This window comes from Narcine bancroftii, chromosome 7 (assembly GCF_036971445.1).
Source record: "Narcine bancroftii isolate sNarBan1 chromosome 7, sNarBan1.hap1, whole genome shotgun sequence".
NCBI classification, from domain to species: domain Eukaryota; kingdom Metazoa; phylum Chordata; class Chondrichthyes; order Torpediniformes; family Narcinidae; genus Narcine; species Narcine bancroftii.
This window is the reverse complement of record NC_091475.1, coordinates 35,015,044-35,034,200: the sequence shown is the minus strand read 5'-3', so window position 1 is coordinate 35,034,200 and position 19,157 is coordinate 35,015,044. Positions and strand designations below refer to the sequence as shown.

General features: G+C 42.7%; 2 protein-coding genes across 10 annotated transcripts in view; one reads left to right on the top strand and one right to left on the bottom strand.

The window, feature by feature from the left end:
* The window catches only part of LOC138738742 (uncharacterized), a 44,932-nt gene that overhangs the window by 2,248 nt on the left and 23,527 nt on the right, over nucleotides 1–19,157 (bottom strand). Inside the window, exons 1-3 of one of the 4 annotated variants that reach the window (XM_069889569.1) lie at nucleotides 10,512–10,597; nucleotides 2,616–2,689; nucleotides 1,030–1,193 (exon numbers count right to left, since the gene is read on the bottom strand). In XM_069889569.1, coding sequence (XP_069745670.1) covers nucleotides 1,030–1,193; nucleotides 2,616–2,636 — 185 coding nt within the window. In that variant the 5' untranslated portion in view covers nucleotides 2,637–2,689; nucleotides 10,512–10,597. Of the gene's footprint in view, nucleotides 1–729; nucleotides 745–1,029; nucleotides 1,194–2,615; nucleotides 2,690–3,253; nucleotides 3,315–10,511; nucleotides 10,598–19,157 lie in introns of those variants that run through there. The other 3 variants (XM_069889567.1, XM_069889568.1, XR_011341715.1) reach the window with 3 other exon arrangements.
* The window catches only part of tmco3 (transmembrane and coiled-coil domains 3), a 39,603-nt gene continuing 21,098 nt past the window's right edge, over nucleotides 653–19,157 (top strand). For 2 of the 6 annotated variants that reach the window (XM_069889553.1, XM_069889550.1), the window contains exons 1-4: nucleotides 10,720–10,825; nucleotides 11,931–12,445; nucleotides 15,752–15,931; nucleotides 18,189–18,377. In XM_069889553.1, coding sequence (XP_069745654.1) covers nucleotides 11,999–12,445; nucleotides 15,752–15,931; nucleotides 18,189–18,377 — 816 coding nt within the window. In that variant the 5' untranslated portion in view covers nucleotides 10,720–10,825; nucleotides 11,931–11,998. Of the gene's footprint in view, nucleotides 855–10,706; nucleotides 10,826–11,930; nucleotides 12,446–15,751; nucleotides 15,932–18,188; nucleotides 18,378–19,157 lie in introns of those variants that run through there. The other 4 variants (XM_069889556.1, XM_069889555.1, XM_069889552.1 and 1 more) reach the window with 3 other exon arrangements.

The following is a 19,157-nucleotide window of genomic DNA, read 5'->3' as shown; positions in this document are numbered from 1 at the left end:
GCAAATAGCGCCTTTGGAAGACTACACAAAAGAGTCTGGAAAAACAACCAACTGAAAAACCTCACAAAGATAAGCGTATACAGAGCCGTTGTCATACCCACACTCCTGTTCGGCTCCGAATCATGGGTCCTCTACCGGCACCACCTACGGCTCCTAGAACGCTTCCACCAGCGTTGTCTCCGCTCCATCCTCAACATCCATTGGAGCGCTCACACCCCTAACGTCGAGGTACTCGAGATGGCAGAGGTCGACAGCATCGAGTCCACGCTGCTGAAGATCCAGCTGCGCTGGATGGGTCACGTCTCCAGAATGGAGGACCATCGCCTTCCCAAGATCGTATTATATGGCGAGCTCTCCACTGGCCACCGTGACAGAGGTGCACCAAAGAAAAGGTACAAGGACTGCCTAAAGAAATCTCTTGGTGCCTGCCACATTGACCACCGCCAGTGGGCTGATAACGCCTCAAACCGTGCATCTTGGCGCCTCACAGTTTGGCGGGCAGCAGCCTCCTTTGAAGAAGACCGCAGAGCCCACCTCACTGACAAAAGGCAAAGGAGGAAAAACCCAACACCCAACCCCAACCAACCAATTTTCCCTTGCAACCGCTGCAATCGTGTCTGCCTGTCCCGCATCGGACTGGTCAGCCACAAACGAGCCTGCAGCTGACGTGGACTTTTTACCCCCTCCATAAATCTTCGTCCGCGAAGCCAAGCCAAAGAAATGTTAGACCTCATGGCAACAGGCGGCACTACGGCACCACTTGTCTGCCTCCATAAGCTCCGGAGAACGCTACAAGGCACCACTCTTTATAAAAGCGGTGTATGAGCAACGTTTTAGGGATGCTCCATAAAAAAGTAAGTTCAACTTTTTCTCCGTCATTGGAGCCGGCCTCGAGGCGAGGGCCCAGCATATAAGCACCTTGTGAGATCTCCCCTCATCCGCCTGCATTCCAAGGCTCTAACTGGAAAACGCTATTACTGTGAGATATACCTTAGACTATTTGACTTAGTTATGAAGCCTTTGACTCACCAGCTTTCCAACATTTTTCTTGCTTGCTCAGTCTTCTTTGTGGAGGCAGCTTGAAACTGACCCACCTCTGCCCTGGTGAACCCCAGCTCGAATGCCACTGTGGTCCATTGAAAACCCAGATCTTTGGCGAGCTCTTGGACAAACTTTAAGTTGATCACAGCATCCTGGGGTAGGACAACAGCTCTCCACAATCAGCACTTAAGACAAATGTGAAATCAAGCAATTTGGGAAGTTAGCTCGAGTGGGATTTACACAGTGATTGAAGAGGCTCTGAGGAGGATTGTTGAACAGAGAGACTGAGGTTAGAAGTACAGTTCCCTCAAAGTAGTGACACACATCGATGAAGTGAAGAAGGCATATGGCATGCATATCTCCATAGGACGGGCCACTGAGAATAAGAGTTGCAACGTCATATTACAACTGCATAGGATGTTGGTTGAGATCGCATATTTTGTATAGTTCTGGTTGCCAAACTATATATATTATGTGATTCAGCTAGAGGGGTGTGCAGAAAAAATTCACAAGAATGTTACTGGGAATGGAGGGCTTAAGTTACAATGAGAGACACATTTTCCCTTGTGAGAGGAGAAAGATTTAAAGGGAACCCAAGGGCCAAGATGGTCACACAGAGGGTAGTGGGCATGCTGTCACAATAATGAGAATATTAAAGAGGTAAAACTTTGCAGATACAAGAGGAGGGAATTTTCCTCACTTTTCCTCTTGTTATTTGTTCTTAACTCTATTTCCAATAGTTCAAGGGATGGGAAGCAAAGTTAATAGTGAAAAGTTGAGTCTCGGATTAATAGGAAGTGTACCCTAAAGGTGTGGTTCTGAACCGCAGATATTTTATTGTATTATTAACCTGGACAGAGGTATACAAGATTTGCAGATGACATGAAATGTCAGACTAAAGTAAAAACTGACACTTCAGGGAGACAAACTGATAAAATAGGCAGCTAAATACAGTCAGCTAGAGGAGCTCAGTGGATTGAGCAACATCAGTGGGAGAAAAAGGTCAATATTTTGAACTAAAGTTCAAGAATAACAAGGTTAAATATAGTACAGAAACCAGTGTAAAGAGGGCAAAGTGAAAGGGATGGGACAGGGATTGATGAACAATGGAGGGTGTGAAAGATGATGGTCAGAGGTAGAGGAATGGCAGATGCCAAAGGGACAGAGAGGGAAGAAAAAAGGGGGTTAGGTGGAGAAAGGTGAGTCATATAGGGTGGAGTGGCTAATTAGAAGACAAAGGAATCTGATAAGTAGTGATAAGTTTGCTGCTTTCCTTGCCTCTTTCTCCCTTTGTCTTGCATCTGCCAAACCCCTGCTCCTGTCCTTCATATTTTACCTCTCCCTGGTTCACCAATCCCTCTTGAGGCCCCTCTACCACCCATCCCACCCTATCCTCTTTACACTGGTTTCTGTTCATTTACCCAGTCTTGATAAAGAATTTTGGCTCAAAATGTTGAGCATTCTTTTTCTCCCAATGATGTTGCGCGACCTTCCAGCAGCGTGTTTATTTGCTCCAGATTTCAGCAACTTCAGGTTCTAAATTCCAATAATTTTGCTTAGCCAGGTTTACTTGCCTCCTGAGTTTTGTTAGCCATGTGAATCTGTAACAGGATATCACACTCCCCTGGATCCTTGTAATTCTTATTCCCTATAAATATTAATGAGAATGTGTTTATTGTCACGTACAATGTGCAGATGCACCAATATTTTTATTTGCTGCAGCCAAACAGGTACAGTACTTTTGTAAAAAAAACTCCGATAGTATACATTAAATTATTCCCATATGGAAAGAGATAATAAATATAAAAGATACATAAATATTCACAGTTACAGTTAGTGCAAGAAAATAAAGTTGTGTTTCAATAATTGCAGACAGGTCTTTTTGTGGACCTGGAGTTGTTTATGGTTAGGGTAGTATGAGGAGGTTCAAGAGCTTGATAGCTATTGGAAAAAACTGTTCTTGAACCAAAAGGAGCTGGATTTCAGACTTTTGTATCTTCTTCCCAAAGGTAGCAGTGAAAAGAGGTTATACTGTGTATGGCCAAGGTAATGAGGGTCCCTCATAATGCTGGCTGCCTTTTTGAGGCAGCGCTTCACAATATAAAATATAAGACCACACATTATAAAGTATAACACAATATTTCTGTTGAACAACCAATCGCACATTTCAAACTTAATAAAACAAGCTAAAACATGAGGATAACCAACATACCTTGTTTGCCTGAACTGATTTCTTGGCGATTATTTAGGAAATATTTGAATTTCTGGTACAAACTAACTGTTGCTATGTTGTAACTAAAACAGAACTATCCTGACCAATTTTTTTAACTACCTAGTTAAAAATTAAGTACCGTATTTGATGGCATATAAGCGTCTTCCCCCCCCCCCCATTCAGCAGGGAATATTAAGAAGTTTTTAGTGTATTTATGGATAAATGTATCTCAATTCCTCGATCCACCTGCACAAGCCACTGTAAAACACTTTAAAATAAAGCAGTTTAATTTCACACAACAGATCAGAATGTAGTTTTCACTTTTAATTCCACTTTAATACCACATTGAGCCTTTCCAAGCAGCAAATGCCGCGCTCCCTCTGCAGCCTCACAAAGACCATGCACCTTTGGTCACTGTGGCTCCTTACCTCTCTGCCGGAGCAGCAGTGTGGCCACAGCACTGCCAATGCCGTCGGACATGGCGCACACTACCCTGCATAGTGACCGGCTCATTTGTCATTAGGCCCGGGTTAGGCTGCCGCTTCTCCCCGGCAATTGTTAGTATCTGCCAAGAAACTGCGGCTGGTGAACAGGAGGCCAGTTCTCCATGTAACAGCTCACTATCCCCCGGTGTGGGCAGCAGGAGAAGCTGAGCTACAGCCGCATGCCCCAGGAAATCGAAGGTTAATGAAATCAGTGCCCTTAATCCAACCTGTCTGCTCTGACCAACGACCCGTGACCTTGAGTCTTTGCTTGCGAGAAGAACCTAATCAATTTCACCTGCACGTACAAGGCAGTATCATTTGCATGTAAGACCCAGGGGATTTTTTTTTTGAGCCAATTTTTGGGAAAAAAAGTGGGTCTTGTATGTCGTCAAATACAGTTAAGTAGAGTTCTACCTCACAAACCAATTATCCTTGAATACCTGCCTGAACTTCCTCCGCTGACAGCTTGTTCCATACACTCAGCACCCTGTGTATAAAAAAAGTTACCCTTCAGGTTCTTATTAAATCTCTCCCCCTCACCGTAAACATATTTGGCCCACAAGATCATATCAAAAATGTATTAGAGGTGGCCCACTGGCCGCCGCGCCAGTATAGCGCATGCACAGTAACCGCTGTGTCCCAGGGTGAGAGAGAGAGAGAAAAATCCTGGTCCTTGAAAAGTAGTGGTGGGTGGTTTTATAAACACGCTGTCGTGTCCCCCCGCCCACACCCCCCACCGCAGCGCGGCCTGGCCGGTATCAGGGGAAGCCAAGGCCGCTTCCCAGCGCCCGGAACCCCAGTGGCACAGCGTTCTTGGAGCTGCAGATGGAGTTGCGACGCAGGAGGGAAGATTTGGGCTCCCCGCCGGGTGATGGGGGTGCCGGCCGCTCTGCGCCTTCCCACCGGACCAGCACATGGAGAGCGAGGCTGGTCGGGCAGGTAGGGTGGAACCCCCCCCCCCCCCCTGCCAATCTCGGGAGTGGCGTGGGCTGGATCGGGATTAGCCGCGCTCACCTGCTCCTCCACCGCTGACCGGGATCCCAGCACGGTCCTGAGCGCGGAGACTGCCCTGGAAAGGTCCTGGGACACCGGCACGGAAAGAAGAGCAGGGTCCGTAGAACATTACAGATCAGAAACAGGCCCTTCGGCCCTTTGACTCTACCTCGAGAAAACCCAACACTGGAGAAACTCAGCGGGTTAAACCGTATCCTTTATCCAGCAGAGAAATACCTGACAATGTTTGGCCCTTGATCCCCCTCATCAATGTATGAGCGAAAGTCTGTGGTTCTCGTAAAAACACCAGAAGGGAGAAAATCAGCAGGTCAAAGGGGGTCCGGCAAAAACTCAGGGGGGGCCTGACCTCGTCAGGACCGTTGCTCACTCCCCCTCCCTGCCGCAGGCCGACCCGCGACTCACGGTGACGGGGCCGCTGATCCGCTGAGATGCCGCCCTGCAGCGAGAGCCGATGCCCCCGCACTGTTGTTGTCCAACCCGATTGCCCGCAAACCCCGCCCTCCCGCACACAGGCCTGAGTATTCCTTTAATCTCAGGATAAAACGATCTTCCAATAGTTTCATGTCACAGTGATAAATATATTCCTGGTTAAAAATGGTCCTGCACCTGGATACAAGCTCATTAGGCATAAAACGTGAAAAGTGTGTAAATCAAAGGATATCTGTACCAATGGAAAAAGGGCATGGCAAATAACCCTGCTAGAGTTCATGCCCACAATCAGTCACCCATTTGATTGTTTCAGGAATCATGTTATTCTCCCACATTCTCAATAGCCCTCAGATTTTACTATTCGACAGCACACTAGCAACATTTGACAAATCCTCTATAGAGAAATATTATTTATTGAATATTTTATTTCTCATTTGTTAATGCTTCTGGAAAGAGTTTATCCAAAACTATTATTAAACATTTATTTTAATAAGAAAAAGTTTAACATTACATATGTTGAAAGAAGAGAAAACATGCAGATGTTGTTGAAAATTTTCAATAAATATTTAGTTCGGCCCTTGACTTAGTCCAAGTTTTTAATTTTGGCCCTCCGTGAATTTGAGTTTGACACCCCTGCTCTAGGCAGAAGACTCTCTGCATTCACCTAATCTATTAAAAAATACTTATTTGTACTCCTTTGTGAGATCATCCCTCATCCTCTTATGCTCCAAGGAATAAAGCTCTAGCTTGATCAGCCTATGAGTCCAGCCAACACCTTTGTAAATCTTTTCTGCATCCTCTCCTGTTTTTTTAATTTTTAAAAAATTTTTCACACTATAAACCATATTGATCAAGATACATACATTTTCCTTCTTGAATATATACAGTGTCGTTTTCTACCCCCCTTCCCTCCTCCCCTCCCTCCCTCCCTACCTCCCCTCCCTCCCTCCCTACCTCCCCTCCCATTTATTTAAAGTTCAGAAAATAAGATACATTAAACCCATCAAACAATGTTGTCACTCAATAAAAATAAACAAGAAATTCCACTGAGTCAGTTCTTTTCATTCTCTTCCCCTTCTGTCATTTTAGGTGGTAGATGTCCCCGGTAGGTTTTCTCTATTATGTTTCATGTATGGCTCCCATATTTGTTCAAATATTGTAATGTTATTTCTTAAATTATATGTTATTTTTTCTAATGGAATACATTTATTCATTTCTATATACTATTGTTGTATTCTCAAGTTATCTCCTAATTTCCAGGCTGACATAATACATTTTTTTGCTACAGCTAGGGCTATCATAACAAATCTTTTTTGTGCACCATCCAAATCAAGTCCAAATTCTTTGTTTTTTATGATACTTAGGAGGAAGATCTCTGGGTTTTTTGGTATATTGCTTTTTGTGATTTTATTTAATATCTGGTTTAGATCTTCCCAAAATTTTTTCACTTTCTCACATGTCCAAATTGCATGAATTGTTGTTCCCATTTCCTTTTTATAGCGAAAACATCTGTCAGATACTGTTGGGTCCCATTTATTTAACTTTTGAGGTGTAATATATAGCCTGTGTATCCAGTTATATTGTATCATACGTAACCTCGTATTTATTGTATTTCTCATAGTTCCTGAGCATAACTTCTCCCATGTTTCCTTCTTTATCTTTATGTTTAGATTTTGTTCTCATTTTTGTTTAGTTTTACCATTTGTTTCCTCATTCTCCTTTTCTTGCAGTTTAATATACATGTTTGTTACAAATTTTTTGATTATCATTGTGTCTGTAATCACATATTCAAAATTACTTCCCTCTGGTAACCTCAGACTGCTTCCCAATTTGTCCTTCAAGTAGGATTTCAGTTGGTAGTATGCCAACATTGTATCATGAGTTATATTATATTTATCCTTCATTTGTTCAAAGGATAATAATTTATTTCCCGAAAAGTAATTTTCTATTCTTTTGATCCCTTTTTTCTCCCATTCTCTAAAGGAAAGGTTATCTATTGTAAAAGGGATGCATCCTCTCCTGCTTGATAAAAATCTTTCCTAGAGCCCAATGACCAAAACTGAACACAACAGCCCAAATACGGCCACACCAACATCTTGTACAACTTCCACTTCTGTACTTGATACACTGATGCAGGCCAATGTACTGAAAGCCTTTTTGAGCACCTTATCTTCCTGGTGATGCCACTGTTAAGGTACCATGTAGCTGTAGTCTGAGATCACTCTGCTCCACAACACTCCCCACTGTGTAGGTACTTCCCACATTAGACTTTCCAAAATGCAACACCTCACATTTCTCTGTATTAAATTCACTGATGATACAACATCAGTGGGTTGTAGAAAAAAGGGGCGATGAGTCAGCATACAGGAGGGAAATTGAAAACTTGGCTGAATGGTGCACCAACAACAACCTCATACTCAACGTCACCAAAACCAAAGAGCTGATTGTGGACTTGAGGAAAAACCAGAGGTGTACGATCTAGTGACCTCTGGGGGAAATCAGAGGTAGAGAGGATGAGTAAATTTAAATTCTGGGGAGTCACTATTTCAGACGACCTTTCCTGGATCTAACACACAAATGTGAAGAAAGCACTTCCGGGCCTCTACTTCCACAGGAGTTTGTGAAGGTCATCGAAAACTTTGGCAAACTTCTACAGATGTACAGTTGAAAGCATGCTGACCGGCTGCATCATGGCCTGGTTTAGGGGCACCAATATCTCTGAGCAGAAAGCCTGCAAAAGGTAGTGGACACAGTCCAATACAACACAGGCAAAATTCTCCCGCCATCGAGAAAATCTACAAGGAACATTGCTGTCAGAGAGCCGCAGCAATCATCAAGGATCCACACCACACAGGACAGGCTCTGTTCTTGCTGGTACCATCAGGACAGAGGTTCTATGGAGGTGCCATAAGACTTGCACCACCAGGTTCAGGAACAGTTGTCACCCCTCCATCATCAGACTCAACAACAAATTCAATCAGAAACTCATTTAAGGACTCTTACTTGTGCACATTATCTATTACTGAATATTTATTTTCTGAATTGCACAGTTTGTTTGCACTGCCTTCTTGTTTACTTTTCTCTCTTTTATAAGCACATCTTTTCTTGAGTACTGTTTTATTTGCACTACCAATCAGTAGAAATTCTGCTTGGCCTGCAGGAAAAAGAAACTCAGGGTTGTATGTGATGTCATGTATGTGGTCTGACAATAAATCTGAACTTTGAAATTCTATCAACTATTCCTCTGCCCACCTGTCCAATTAATTGCAATCCTGCTGCAATTTTTGGCCACTGTCTCCCTCTTGCCTCCAAAAGAAGATATGTTCTCTTTCACTCTTACAAACATATAATCAAAATATACCTCAACTGGTGGGGAGTAAACTTTGGCATGCATCATTCTACACACCTGTTCCGCTCCCTTGGTGTTGAGTTGGGGGGATAATTTGAGAGGTATTTCTCCCACTACTTTTCTGATCCTACAACCCATTTTCCATGAACAACAATCCTTCTATGTTTATCCCTATACAAATTCTCTGGCGCCTTATCCTAGCTCTTTCCCCGCTGACCACCCCACTTTTGGTATTTCAAAAGAACTCTCTGATTCTCCAGCAGTTGTTCATTTGGTTCCCCTTGGTAAATAAGATGACCTGGCAAGTGAGGCAAGTTTTTGTGGCTGTAAGAGCCCCAAGCTGCAGTGTCCACTTCACAAGGAGCTTCTGTCAGGTTCCCATCCATAACTTGACCAACTAGAACAATGAAATGTAGCCTTAAGATTTGCAAGAGAATATTTAGGACAGGAGGAACTGCTGCTCCCAGAGAGTAGTGAATCTGTGGAATTCCCTGCCTAAGGAAGGAGTAGAGGCTGTCTTGTTGAATGCATTCCAGACACACAGATTTTTGCATAGAAGGGGAATTAAGGGTTATGGTGAACAAGCAGGTAATTAAAGCTGAGTCCAATGCCAATTCAGCCATGATCATTGAATAGCAGACCAGACTTGAAAGGCCAGATGCCTGACTCCTGCTCCTATGTTCTTAAGTTTGAAAAGCAGCTAGAAGGGTGTGTGTGTGCTGTCAAAATAATTGTTGGACCAGTTCCTACAAAATGTATGAAATGCTGCACAGTGAAAATTTATAAAATCATGAGGGGCATGGATAAGGTGTATGGTCACAGTCTTATTTCCAGGGGTGGGGAGTCTAAAACTAGAAGTAACAGGTTTAAGGTGACGGGAAAGATTTAAAACAGGCCTGAGGGACTTTTTCCTCATAGAGTACATGGAATGAGCTGCCAGACAAAGCGGTAGAGGCAGGTATAAGTGCAAAGTTTAAAAGGCATTTAGACCAGTACATGGATAGGAAAGGTTAGAGGGACATGGGCCAAACGCAGGCAAATGGGTCTAGTTTGGGTAGGCATGTGAGAAGCTGGAAGAACTCAGCAGGCCAAAAATAGACAATGATAAAATCTTGATAAAGGTTTCCTAACTGAAACATGGTTCTCTGACCATTTTCACCTGAATGCTGCCTGACACATCGAGTTCTCCAGCTTCTCATTGTTTGCTCAAGATTCCAGTATCTACAGATTTTGTGCTTTTCCAGATAGACCTCTTAGCTGAGCAAAGGGCCTGTTTCAGTGCTGTATAACTCTGTGACCTATCAGGCAGGGCCCACGCATTCATTACAGAGTATAGCAGGATATGGATCAGGCAACGAAGTGAAGAAAGCACCTGACTGTACTGTGCCTTTTCCACAGCCAGAGCAAGGCTCAACACAAACTAGAGGAACACACCTTATATTCCACCTGCACTGCACAGTCCACAATGCTATGAACATAGAATTTTCTAATTTCAGATGATGAGTCTCCTCTCTTCTTCTTCTGTACCCCTTATATAGTTCCTGTTCCCTCTTTTACCCCCTTCCCACCCAGCCACCAACCCATTCCCATCCCTTTGGTTCAATCCCCCCATCTCTTCACTAAATTCTTCCATTCTCTCCATCCCTCCCTCTGGTTCTATCTGGTGTCTCTTGATACCACCATTCTCATCTTCTCTATTTATCTGATTCAAGCACGGTCTTCTAATCACTCACTCCACCCTGTGTGTTTCATTTCCTTCTGGCCCCATCTTTCTCCCTTTGGATCTGTCAGTCCTCCCCTGTCCCTCATGGCCAGCCTCTGTCTGGTTGGCCAATTTCGTGCAGCAGTTCTCCCACTCTGTCCTCTTGACATTTCCTTAGTCCTGATGAAGATTTTGGTTGGAAACGTCGATGCTTGGCTTCAGATTCTAGCATTCGCAGTCTCCATGTCTTATCGAAGATGGGTCTTGCACAGACTGTACCTTACTCCGCCTTCCCTATCTTTTCTACTCTCCGATGACCAGCCTCAGCACGAACCGGCGGCACCCAGGAACCTTCCATTCATAATTCCCTCTGAGCCCGCGTTGGTTGCCAGGTTGTCCAGTGACGTCACCGTCGCTCCTCCTTGTCGATTGGGCGGAAGTCGCGCTCGGCTCGGACTCGCTGGGCGGCGATTGGTTGGTCGGTGCAGCGTGACGTGTTCCGTCTGAATCCAGTCACCGAGACCCGGCCTTATCACAGTTCCTGCTGGTCTGATTCCAGGTACGAGGCTGCGTTTCCTCGGCTGCACTGAGCGGTGAGCTGTCGGCGTGGGACTGCAGACGTTGGAGTAGGGGTCGCGGGCGGTGGGGTGGGGGGGTCGGGGGACTTGCTGAGCTCTTTGAGATGGAAGGAGTAGAAGGGAGGGGAGGTGGAGGGAGGAGGAAGAAGAGGGAGGAGAGGTGGAGGGAAGATGGGGAGGAATAGGGTGGGAGGAGCGAGGCGGAGGGGGGCGAGGTGAAGGGAGGGATGAGGGGGAGGGAGGGATGAGGGGGAGGAATAGGGTGGGAGGAGCGAGGCGGAGGGGGGCGAGGTGAAGGGAGGGATGAGGGGGAGGGGAGGGAGGGATGAGGGGGAGGGGAGGGAGGGATGAGGGGAGGGAGGGAGGGATGAGGGGAGGGAGGGAGGGATGGGAGGGAGGGATGAGGGGAGGGAGGGATGAGGGGAGGGAGGGATGAGGGGGAGGGAGGGATGAGGGGGAGGGAGGGATGAGGGGGAGGGAGGGATGAGGGGGAGGGAGGGATGAGGGGGAGGGAGGGATGAGGGGGAGGGAGGGAAGAGGGGGAGGAGAGGGGAAAATCGGGCCTGACAGAAATACTAGTAAGCAACAGGATTGATGCCATTTGATCACTCGCACTTGCTCTGTAAGACCATTGGTGATTGTTTACCATAGAATCACATTTCTGTGTTAACTCCACATCCATAAATTGTGAAAGGATCCCTTCACCCTGTTGGTCCTGATGCAGAAAAGTTGACCATTCCTCTACTAACAAAGATGCTGTCTGACCTGCTGAATCCCTCTGGTGGCTTTATTTTGTTGTAGAAATTTGGACTTTGACGTGTAAAGAATTTTACTGTAAGCATCTCAGATTCCAGATTAAGATTTAAATACAAGATTCAGCAGTGGAAATTTGTTTCCAGAAATATTGGTGAAAGAAACATCTCTGTTGGACAGCTGTATGCAGTAAGCCAAAAGGCTTTCCTATATGCTGTCTATTGTCTGATTAGTAATGTCTTTCAATAGTTACAATTTTAATAGTTGATCAATTATAAAATTGTAAAGCTTTGCATTGCTTACAAATAGCCCTATGTGTTTTGAAGTGGTTTAAGTTGTTTTAATTTTTCAATCTATTTCTTTTTAGGAATGTAAATGACTAGAAATTGGGTTTTCCAGCCAGTGGCTCTGTAGCTGTGAGTATAATGACACAAAATGAAGCGAATTAAATGTGGAGTTGTCTGGATTGTGTTTGCATTGGCTTACTGTGGTTCAGTGCAGACTGCAGAACATGTGGAAATGGCCAAACATATAATCAAACTGCACAGAGGGAGAGGGGCTGCAATCACTAAAGGGATATTGTGGATCATGGATAATTGCAAGAGATTGTCTGGAATGCTTCAGCAGAAGAATATAGTACTCAACAAACTGAAGAAAGCAATCGAAGCAGTAGAGAAGAACACCAGATTGTCTGTGGAAGAAAAGATCTTCCAGATTCACACCTTCGAGACTTTCCAGAAAGAGTTGAATGAAAGTGAGAAATCAGTATTTCAGGCAGTCCATGGGCTTGAAAGGGTTCTTCAGGGGGACTATAAAGATGTGGTAAACATGAAAGAAAGCAGCAAGCAACGTCTTGAAGCCTTAAGAGAAGCTGCTATAAAGGTCAGTCTTTTTTCTTTAAATGACAATCCTCTTTTTGTGATTAACCTTTTTTTTTACAGCTGGACATCATGTGATGGGGTGGGGAGATGAAGGTTAAAGCAGTGATGTTAGCTGTGGAACTGAAACAGCCACAAAGGATCGTGTTAAAATCCATGCCTCGACGCTGGGACGTGCTCAACATCCCCTCCAACTCCAGTTCCTACTTCTGCTGTTCTTGTGTATTCCATCATAGAAATTCTTCTTGTGGAACAATAAACCAACCTTCATATCTTTGTTATGTAATATCTTGCTACATTCTACTCGGTGACTATTTAATCATTTAACGTGTCCTAACCCCTCTGTTTCTCATAAAAGAAATGGCTTGCCATTTGATTGTTGTTATTCCTCTGTGTCCTTTGCCCACCAGGATTATCATCTGCTTCACTGCTTTCCTTCTGCCCTTAAATTTTGCTGAAATCTTCTCAGATGCAGCTTCAAGTTCCTCTCATTGAATTTCCCCACTTCTTGCAATATGAAGTCTTACCGCTGGTAATAACATGCTGACTTTTTTTCGTGTGACTGAATAGGTTGCTGGTTATCATTATTGTTGACCAAACTTGACACACTACAACAAGAATATTGCAATGCTCTGCAGTTTCACATTTAGGAATCAACGAACATTCTATGTTTCTGCATATTCTTCCTTGTGATCTCTCTTCATCTTGCCATTTCTTTGTTTTTATATAGACTTTTTACCATTGAATATAATAATTCTGGAGTGAGATTGCTTTGCTTTTACTTTGTTTTATCCATCACTGTCTCTGGTTTTTGAGCAGATTTCATTTTCTATTTATGAAAACAAATCTCTGCATTCTTGAAATCTGACGTAGAAATTGCTGGAGTGTAGTTTGACCTCAGTATTAACAGAGTTCTCCCTCATATCGCACACTCCCTTGTTCCTCAATATATTTATCATATCTGTATTTACTTCCATGGATTTTGATTCACATTGTTGATTCTGATGCTTGCTTTTTCTAGATTTCCAGCACACTGTGCATCAACTGCTGTGTGTATATAGTTTGTTCGCTTGCATTCCAGTTCTCTTACTGTTTTGATGCTTTTTTTTTGCTTGATGCTGCTTGTTAACTTGCTCCCTCTCTTGATGCGCTTTCTCTTGCACCATTAGACTGTTCAGATTTCAGATTTATTGTCAGTGGACATACATGACATCACATACAACCCTGAGATTCTTTTTCCTGCAGGCAAGGCAGAATTACCATTTATTGGTAGTGCAAAATAAGAGGTATATACAGCTACTATCTCTCACCATTCTTCCAGCTGCCCTGCTTCTTGTGTGAACTCTACTCCATTCTCCCAATTCCTCGGTTTCTTTAAATTTAAATGATTTTAAAACATTTATACATGCAGCACGGTAACTGCCCTTTCTAACCCCATGCTGCTGAAAAACCCCAATTACCGGTAACCTTCAACCTCCATATATTATGAAAGGTGGGAGGAAACTGGAGCACCCAGGTGAAACCCACGTAGATGTGAAGAGAACATGCAAACTCCTTACAGACGGTGCCAGGTTTGAACTCTAGTCGCTGGTGCTGTAACAGCGTTGCACTAACTGGGCCGTCTACATTTGCAAGGTATATACTCCGGTCTGAGATGTTTTTCTGAACTATTCCTTTCTCTCTATCTTGATCGGTATAGTACTTGACCATTTCTCACTTATTTCCTGCACTTCTGTTCTCACACCTCATCCTATCTTCCATTGCCTCTTTTATTGGATTTTTTTGTTTCCACTATTTCCAACAAGATCCCACCAAACACATGCCTTTCTTCCTTTAGTATTTCAAAACCGTTTGTGACTCTCTGGTCTTCTGCATGCACCAATTGCTCTGTCTTGCAGCACATTCCAATGCGACTCCTTTCTCCTCATCCCTTCCCACCATCCTGGCAGCCAAACACGCTTTTCCAGGTGAAGCAGTGATTCACTTTCATTGTTCCTGATCAAGTGTTTTGTATTCAATGTTCACAATGTGGTCTCCTCTATGTAGTTGCATGACTAGTTGGGGAAGCACCTGCATTCAACCTCAAAATCTGAATTTATTGTCATGAACTTATCACGATATTTGTTGTTTTGCGGCTGCATCACGGTGCAAACATTCACTTTACAAAATAAATAAAAATGGTGCAAGAAAAAGTCAAAGTAGAGCAGTGTTTGTGGTTCATTGTTCATTCAGGAATCTGATAACAGAGGGGCAGAAGCTGTCCTTGTGCCGTCGAGTGCTTGCCTTCAGGCTCCTGAACCTTTTTCCCGATGGAACTCCAAGGATGAGTCCTGAAGCCTCCATGTTGATGCACTCATAAGGCTCACCAGTGGCTACACTGTGAGGAATTTGAGGAGATTCAGCATGTCACCGAAGACTCTTGAAAACCTCTACAAGTGTACCATGGAGAGGATTCTGGCTGGTTGCATCACTGGTACGGAGGTGCCAATGCTCAGGACAAGAAAGTTTGATGAGGACTGGTTCATGTTCTCCTAATTTCTTCCTGGTCCATAATCATCTCTTTGATTTTGATAACGTTGAGTGCAAGGTTGTTGTGTGATACCACTCAACGAGCGAATCTATCTCCCTCCTGTACACTTCCTCATTGCTGCCAGTTATTCTGACAACAACCATGGTGCCATCGGCAAATTTGTAGGTAGCATTTAAATTGTGCCTAGCCACACAGTCATGGGTGTTGAATTAGTAGAGCAGTGGCCTAAGCATGAATCCTTGAAGCGCACCTGTGTGGATCATCAGTGAGGAGAAATTGTTTCCAATTTGTCTTTCGATAAGGAAGTCGAGGATCCATTTGTAGAGCGGGGTGCAGAAGCCTAGAGTTTGGAGCTTGTTGACCAGCACTGAGGGGATAATGTTGGAGACTGAGCTGTAGTCTATGAAGAGCAGCCGTATGTATGAGATGCTGTTTTCTAGGTGATCCAGAGCTGAGTGGAGAGCCAGTGATATTGTGCCTGCTGTGGAGTGATTCAAACCTTTCTGTTGCCTGCTACTTTAAGTCAACATTTCATTCCCATTTCTGACCTCTAGCTGTGACTTACAGCATTCTAACTTGCTGTTAATTTATCTGCAATTATTTGAATGCAAGAATGGATTGGGTTCTAGTATTGGTTTATTCAGAATCAGATGAATAACTTTTGTTCAGAAAATAGTTAATGATGCAAAAATATGTAATCTGAAGATGTCTTGTAGAAAGCATAAATATTTCTGATATTGATCTTAAGTATGTATGTTCATTCCTCTTCTGAATCCACAGGAAGAAAAAGAATACATAGAGTTGTTGGCTGCAGAGAAACACCAAGCTGAGGCACTCAAAAATATTCAACATGCAAATAAAAGCTTATCAATCCTTGATGGAATTCTTGAGGATGTGCGAAAGGCAGCTGACCGTTTGGAGGAGGAGATTGATGATCATGTATTTGACAAAAACAAACTGGTGAGTTGCTGACTGCAGGTTTGTTTAATTCTTTATAAGATTCTCATACTTGTGAGGACTTCAACATTTCTATTCTGGAATGTATAGATAGCTGGTAACAAATTGAATTCATGTTATCAAGTAAAAAGCTTTCTCAAAGGTCTTTCAACATTCCTTCTACATCTTATCTTCTAAAGATGAAGCATCCACTTTTTATTACTTGCAGATACTCTGCTTGGATATCTCGGTCTAATGATTAGAAGCAGAGAAAGGAGTATAAATGGCAGTCTAGCTTTTGTAGCAGCTGACTATTGGAGCTATAAATCCTAGTTGCCTGCTGTTTTTCCTGTTGTCCAGTAAAACTTTCACCTTGACTACTTGTCCACTTGCGCTTAGTTTTAAATCTGCCTCTCCCATCCTTTGTAGTACTGCTTCTCTGGTACGACTCTGAATTCTGATTGACATTTTAAGCCTAATCAGCTTGTGTTAAACATATAGAACCTTGGTTAAGCCATAATTAGTTTTCTGAACAGTTGTGATCATATTGTTACGGAAATAATGCAGAAACAATGAAGGCGCGAGAAAGATTTTCCTGAATGAGGCCAGATGAGGAGATAGATCAGCTTGTTGAATGGTGCAGCGTTGACAAAACCAAAGAAATGATTGTAGACTTCAGAAGGAAGTCAGGGGAATATGACCCAGTCCTTATCAAGGGCTTAGTAGTGGAGATAGTCAGGAACCAAATTCCTGGGATTCAACATCTTCGAGGATCTGTCCTGGAGCCGCCACGTTGATGCAAACACAAAGAAGGCTCGCCAACGGCTATACTTTGTGAGGTGTCTAAGGAGATTCGGTATGTCACCGAAAACTCTTATAAACTTCGACAGGTGTTGCATCACTGCCTGGTATGGAGGTGCCAACTCTCAGGACAAGAATGAACTTCAGAAGATTGTTAACTTGGCCTGCGACATCACAGGCACCAAACTTCACTCCATCAAGGACATCTACATGAGGCGGTGTCTTAAAAAAGCAGTCTCTATCTTCAAAGACCCCCACCACCCAGGCAATGCCCTCTTCACTCTGCTACCATCAGGGAAAAGGTACAGGACCCTAAAGACAAGCACTCAATGGCACAAGCACAGCTTTATCCCCACTGCCATCAGATTTCTGAATAATCAATGAACCAAAGACAATGCCCTACTATTTAATTTTTTAAAAATTTATAGAATGTTGTAAGATGGTTATAACATGAATGTTTGCATTTTGATGCTGCCGCAAAACACCAAATTTCATGGCTTGCTCATAACAATAAATACTGATTCTGAACTGAGTTGCTTTCATAGACTTGGTTACATCCCATGCATACATCATAAAAATTCAGGGACACCTCAGTACTTAGATTACACATTGTATTTCTACTAAGTGACAGAAGGGAACCATCAAATGCAAGGTCCAGAATCTTGGGGAAGGTTGAAGTCTTTAATTATGTGAACAAAATCAGGCATAGAATCCAATTTCATTGAGTACTGGTAAATGTTGTTTTGAAAATTAATATGCATGATTTTGGTTTTGAAGAGAAAAGGCAGATTATGCTAAAAATAAGAGGCAAATTTTCATATTAATAGATACAAGTAAACAAACCCAGAATAAATAAGGGCACTGCCAATTATAGATGTTGACATTGCAGAAAAAAAAAGAAGTGAAAGGAAATGCAAATAGTTTAAGTTTTGTATTAACATTTGGCTCTTTCCAGGAGTGAGTCTTAAACTGTTTGTTAACAACTCCTGTCTTTTATTCAGAATATGAGACATTTGAACTCCACTCCAGACAGTCTAGGTGACTGTAGTCTGCAAGTACAGAGCAAGTATTATTATCTGAAGTTGTCATAAAAGTTTATTTCAGATACCATACTTCAATATTGCTTCAGACCCAAGAAAAGTGCTTCAGAAATTTAAAATGATGTACTGCTATGATGAGTGGTGTAAATTAAAACTTCAGTTGGGCCCAAGAAAAAAATGATTAACTCCCAAAATGTTCTTCTCTGGGTATAAGCTTCACAATTATCATCTGCATATGACATAACTGTTTTACACGGAACAGGGTTGAGTTGTATTTTTTTTGTTGCAGAAACATCCAGGTGTGTTTAAATCAACAGGGATTCCTTCTGTTACTTTATCTGGGTTGATTCTGGCACTGCTGACTAGTTAACTCAGTTGGCCATATGGTGAGGTAATTGGTGTCCCATAAATTCTGGCACTTCATTATCTTGCTTTTTCAGATTCATGGAAACTTTGAAGCTGTCATCAGAGTTGAAGAGGATGAGGAAGACCACAAACAAAACACTTCTATGCACCAAGTGCAGGATAGTTTGGGTCTTAGCATGCTCATCGACTCGCAGAACAACCAGTATATACTGACTAAACCAAGGGACTCAACAATCTCAAGAGCTGATATTCATTTTATAAAGGTGACTGTGTTTTTAGTCAGTAACAGTAACCAAGTACTTTATGCACCATGAAGTAAAAATAAACTACTGGTCAGGCAGCATCTATGGCGAGAAAAACAGAATTAATGTTTCAAATCAATGGCCTTTCATCAGAACAAGGGAAAATTGTGATGTTGATAATTGGTTTGTTATACATTGTACAATGTAGATATGTAATGAAATCCTTGATGCAGCTGAACAAGTACTTGTTTAAAAAAAAACTGTATAAGTAAACAAATTAAAAGAGACAATAAATGCATAAGATGGTGAATGAACATTCACTGTAGTCCTAGTGCAAAAAAGTGACGCAATAGGGCCGAGATTTCTTTTGTGTTTTCGGAGCAGTCCGTGATCCATGTCCCAAGGGGAGGTTCAAAAGTCTGGCTGTTGGATAGAAACTGGTTTTGAAACTAGAGGTACTGGTTGCTCATTTAGTCTTTAATGGTCACCTCAGTGCTTGTGGTTACCCTATGGCTCAATATATTTTTTTTTAATATTCTGGGATTTTCCATAATTTTGTCTGCCAGTGATACTTTGTGCTCCTGTGCGCTCCTAATTTTTTAAAAGTCCTCCTGTACACTATACTTTCTGTATACCTCTCAGATCACAACCATTTTTAGTTATCCATACAAGAGAAGGCTATGGAAATTCAAATTTAAATGTCTCATGTATCCCAAAAAAAATTGAGATATGGAATAAAATTTTGATCTCATGGAATTTAAGGAAACAAAAAAGATTTTTTTTTTCCAACTCTAATTTCTT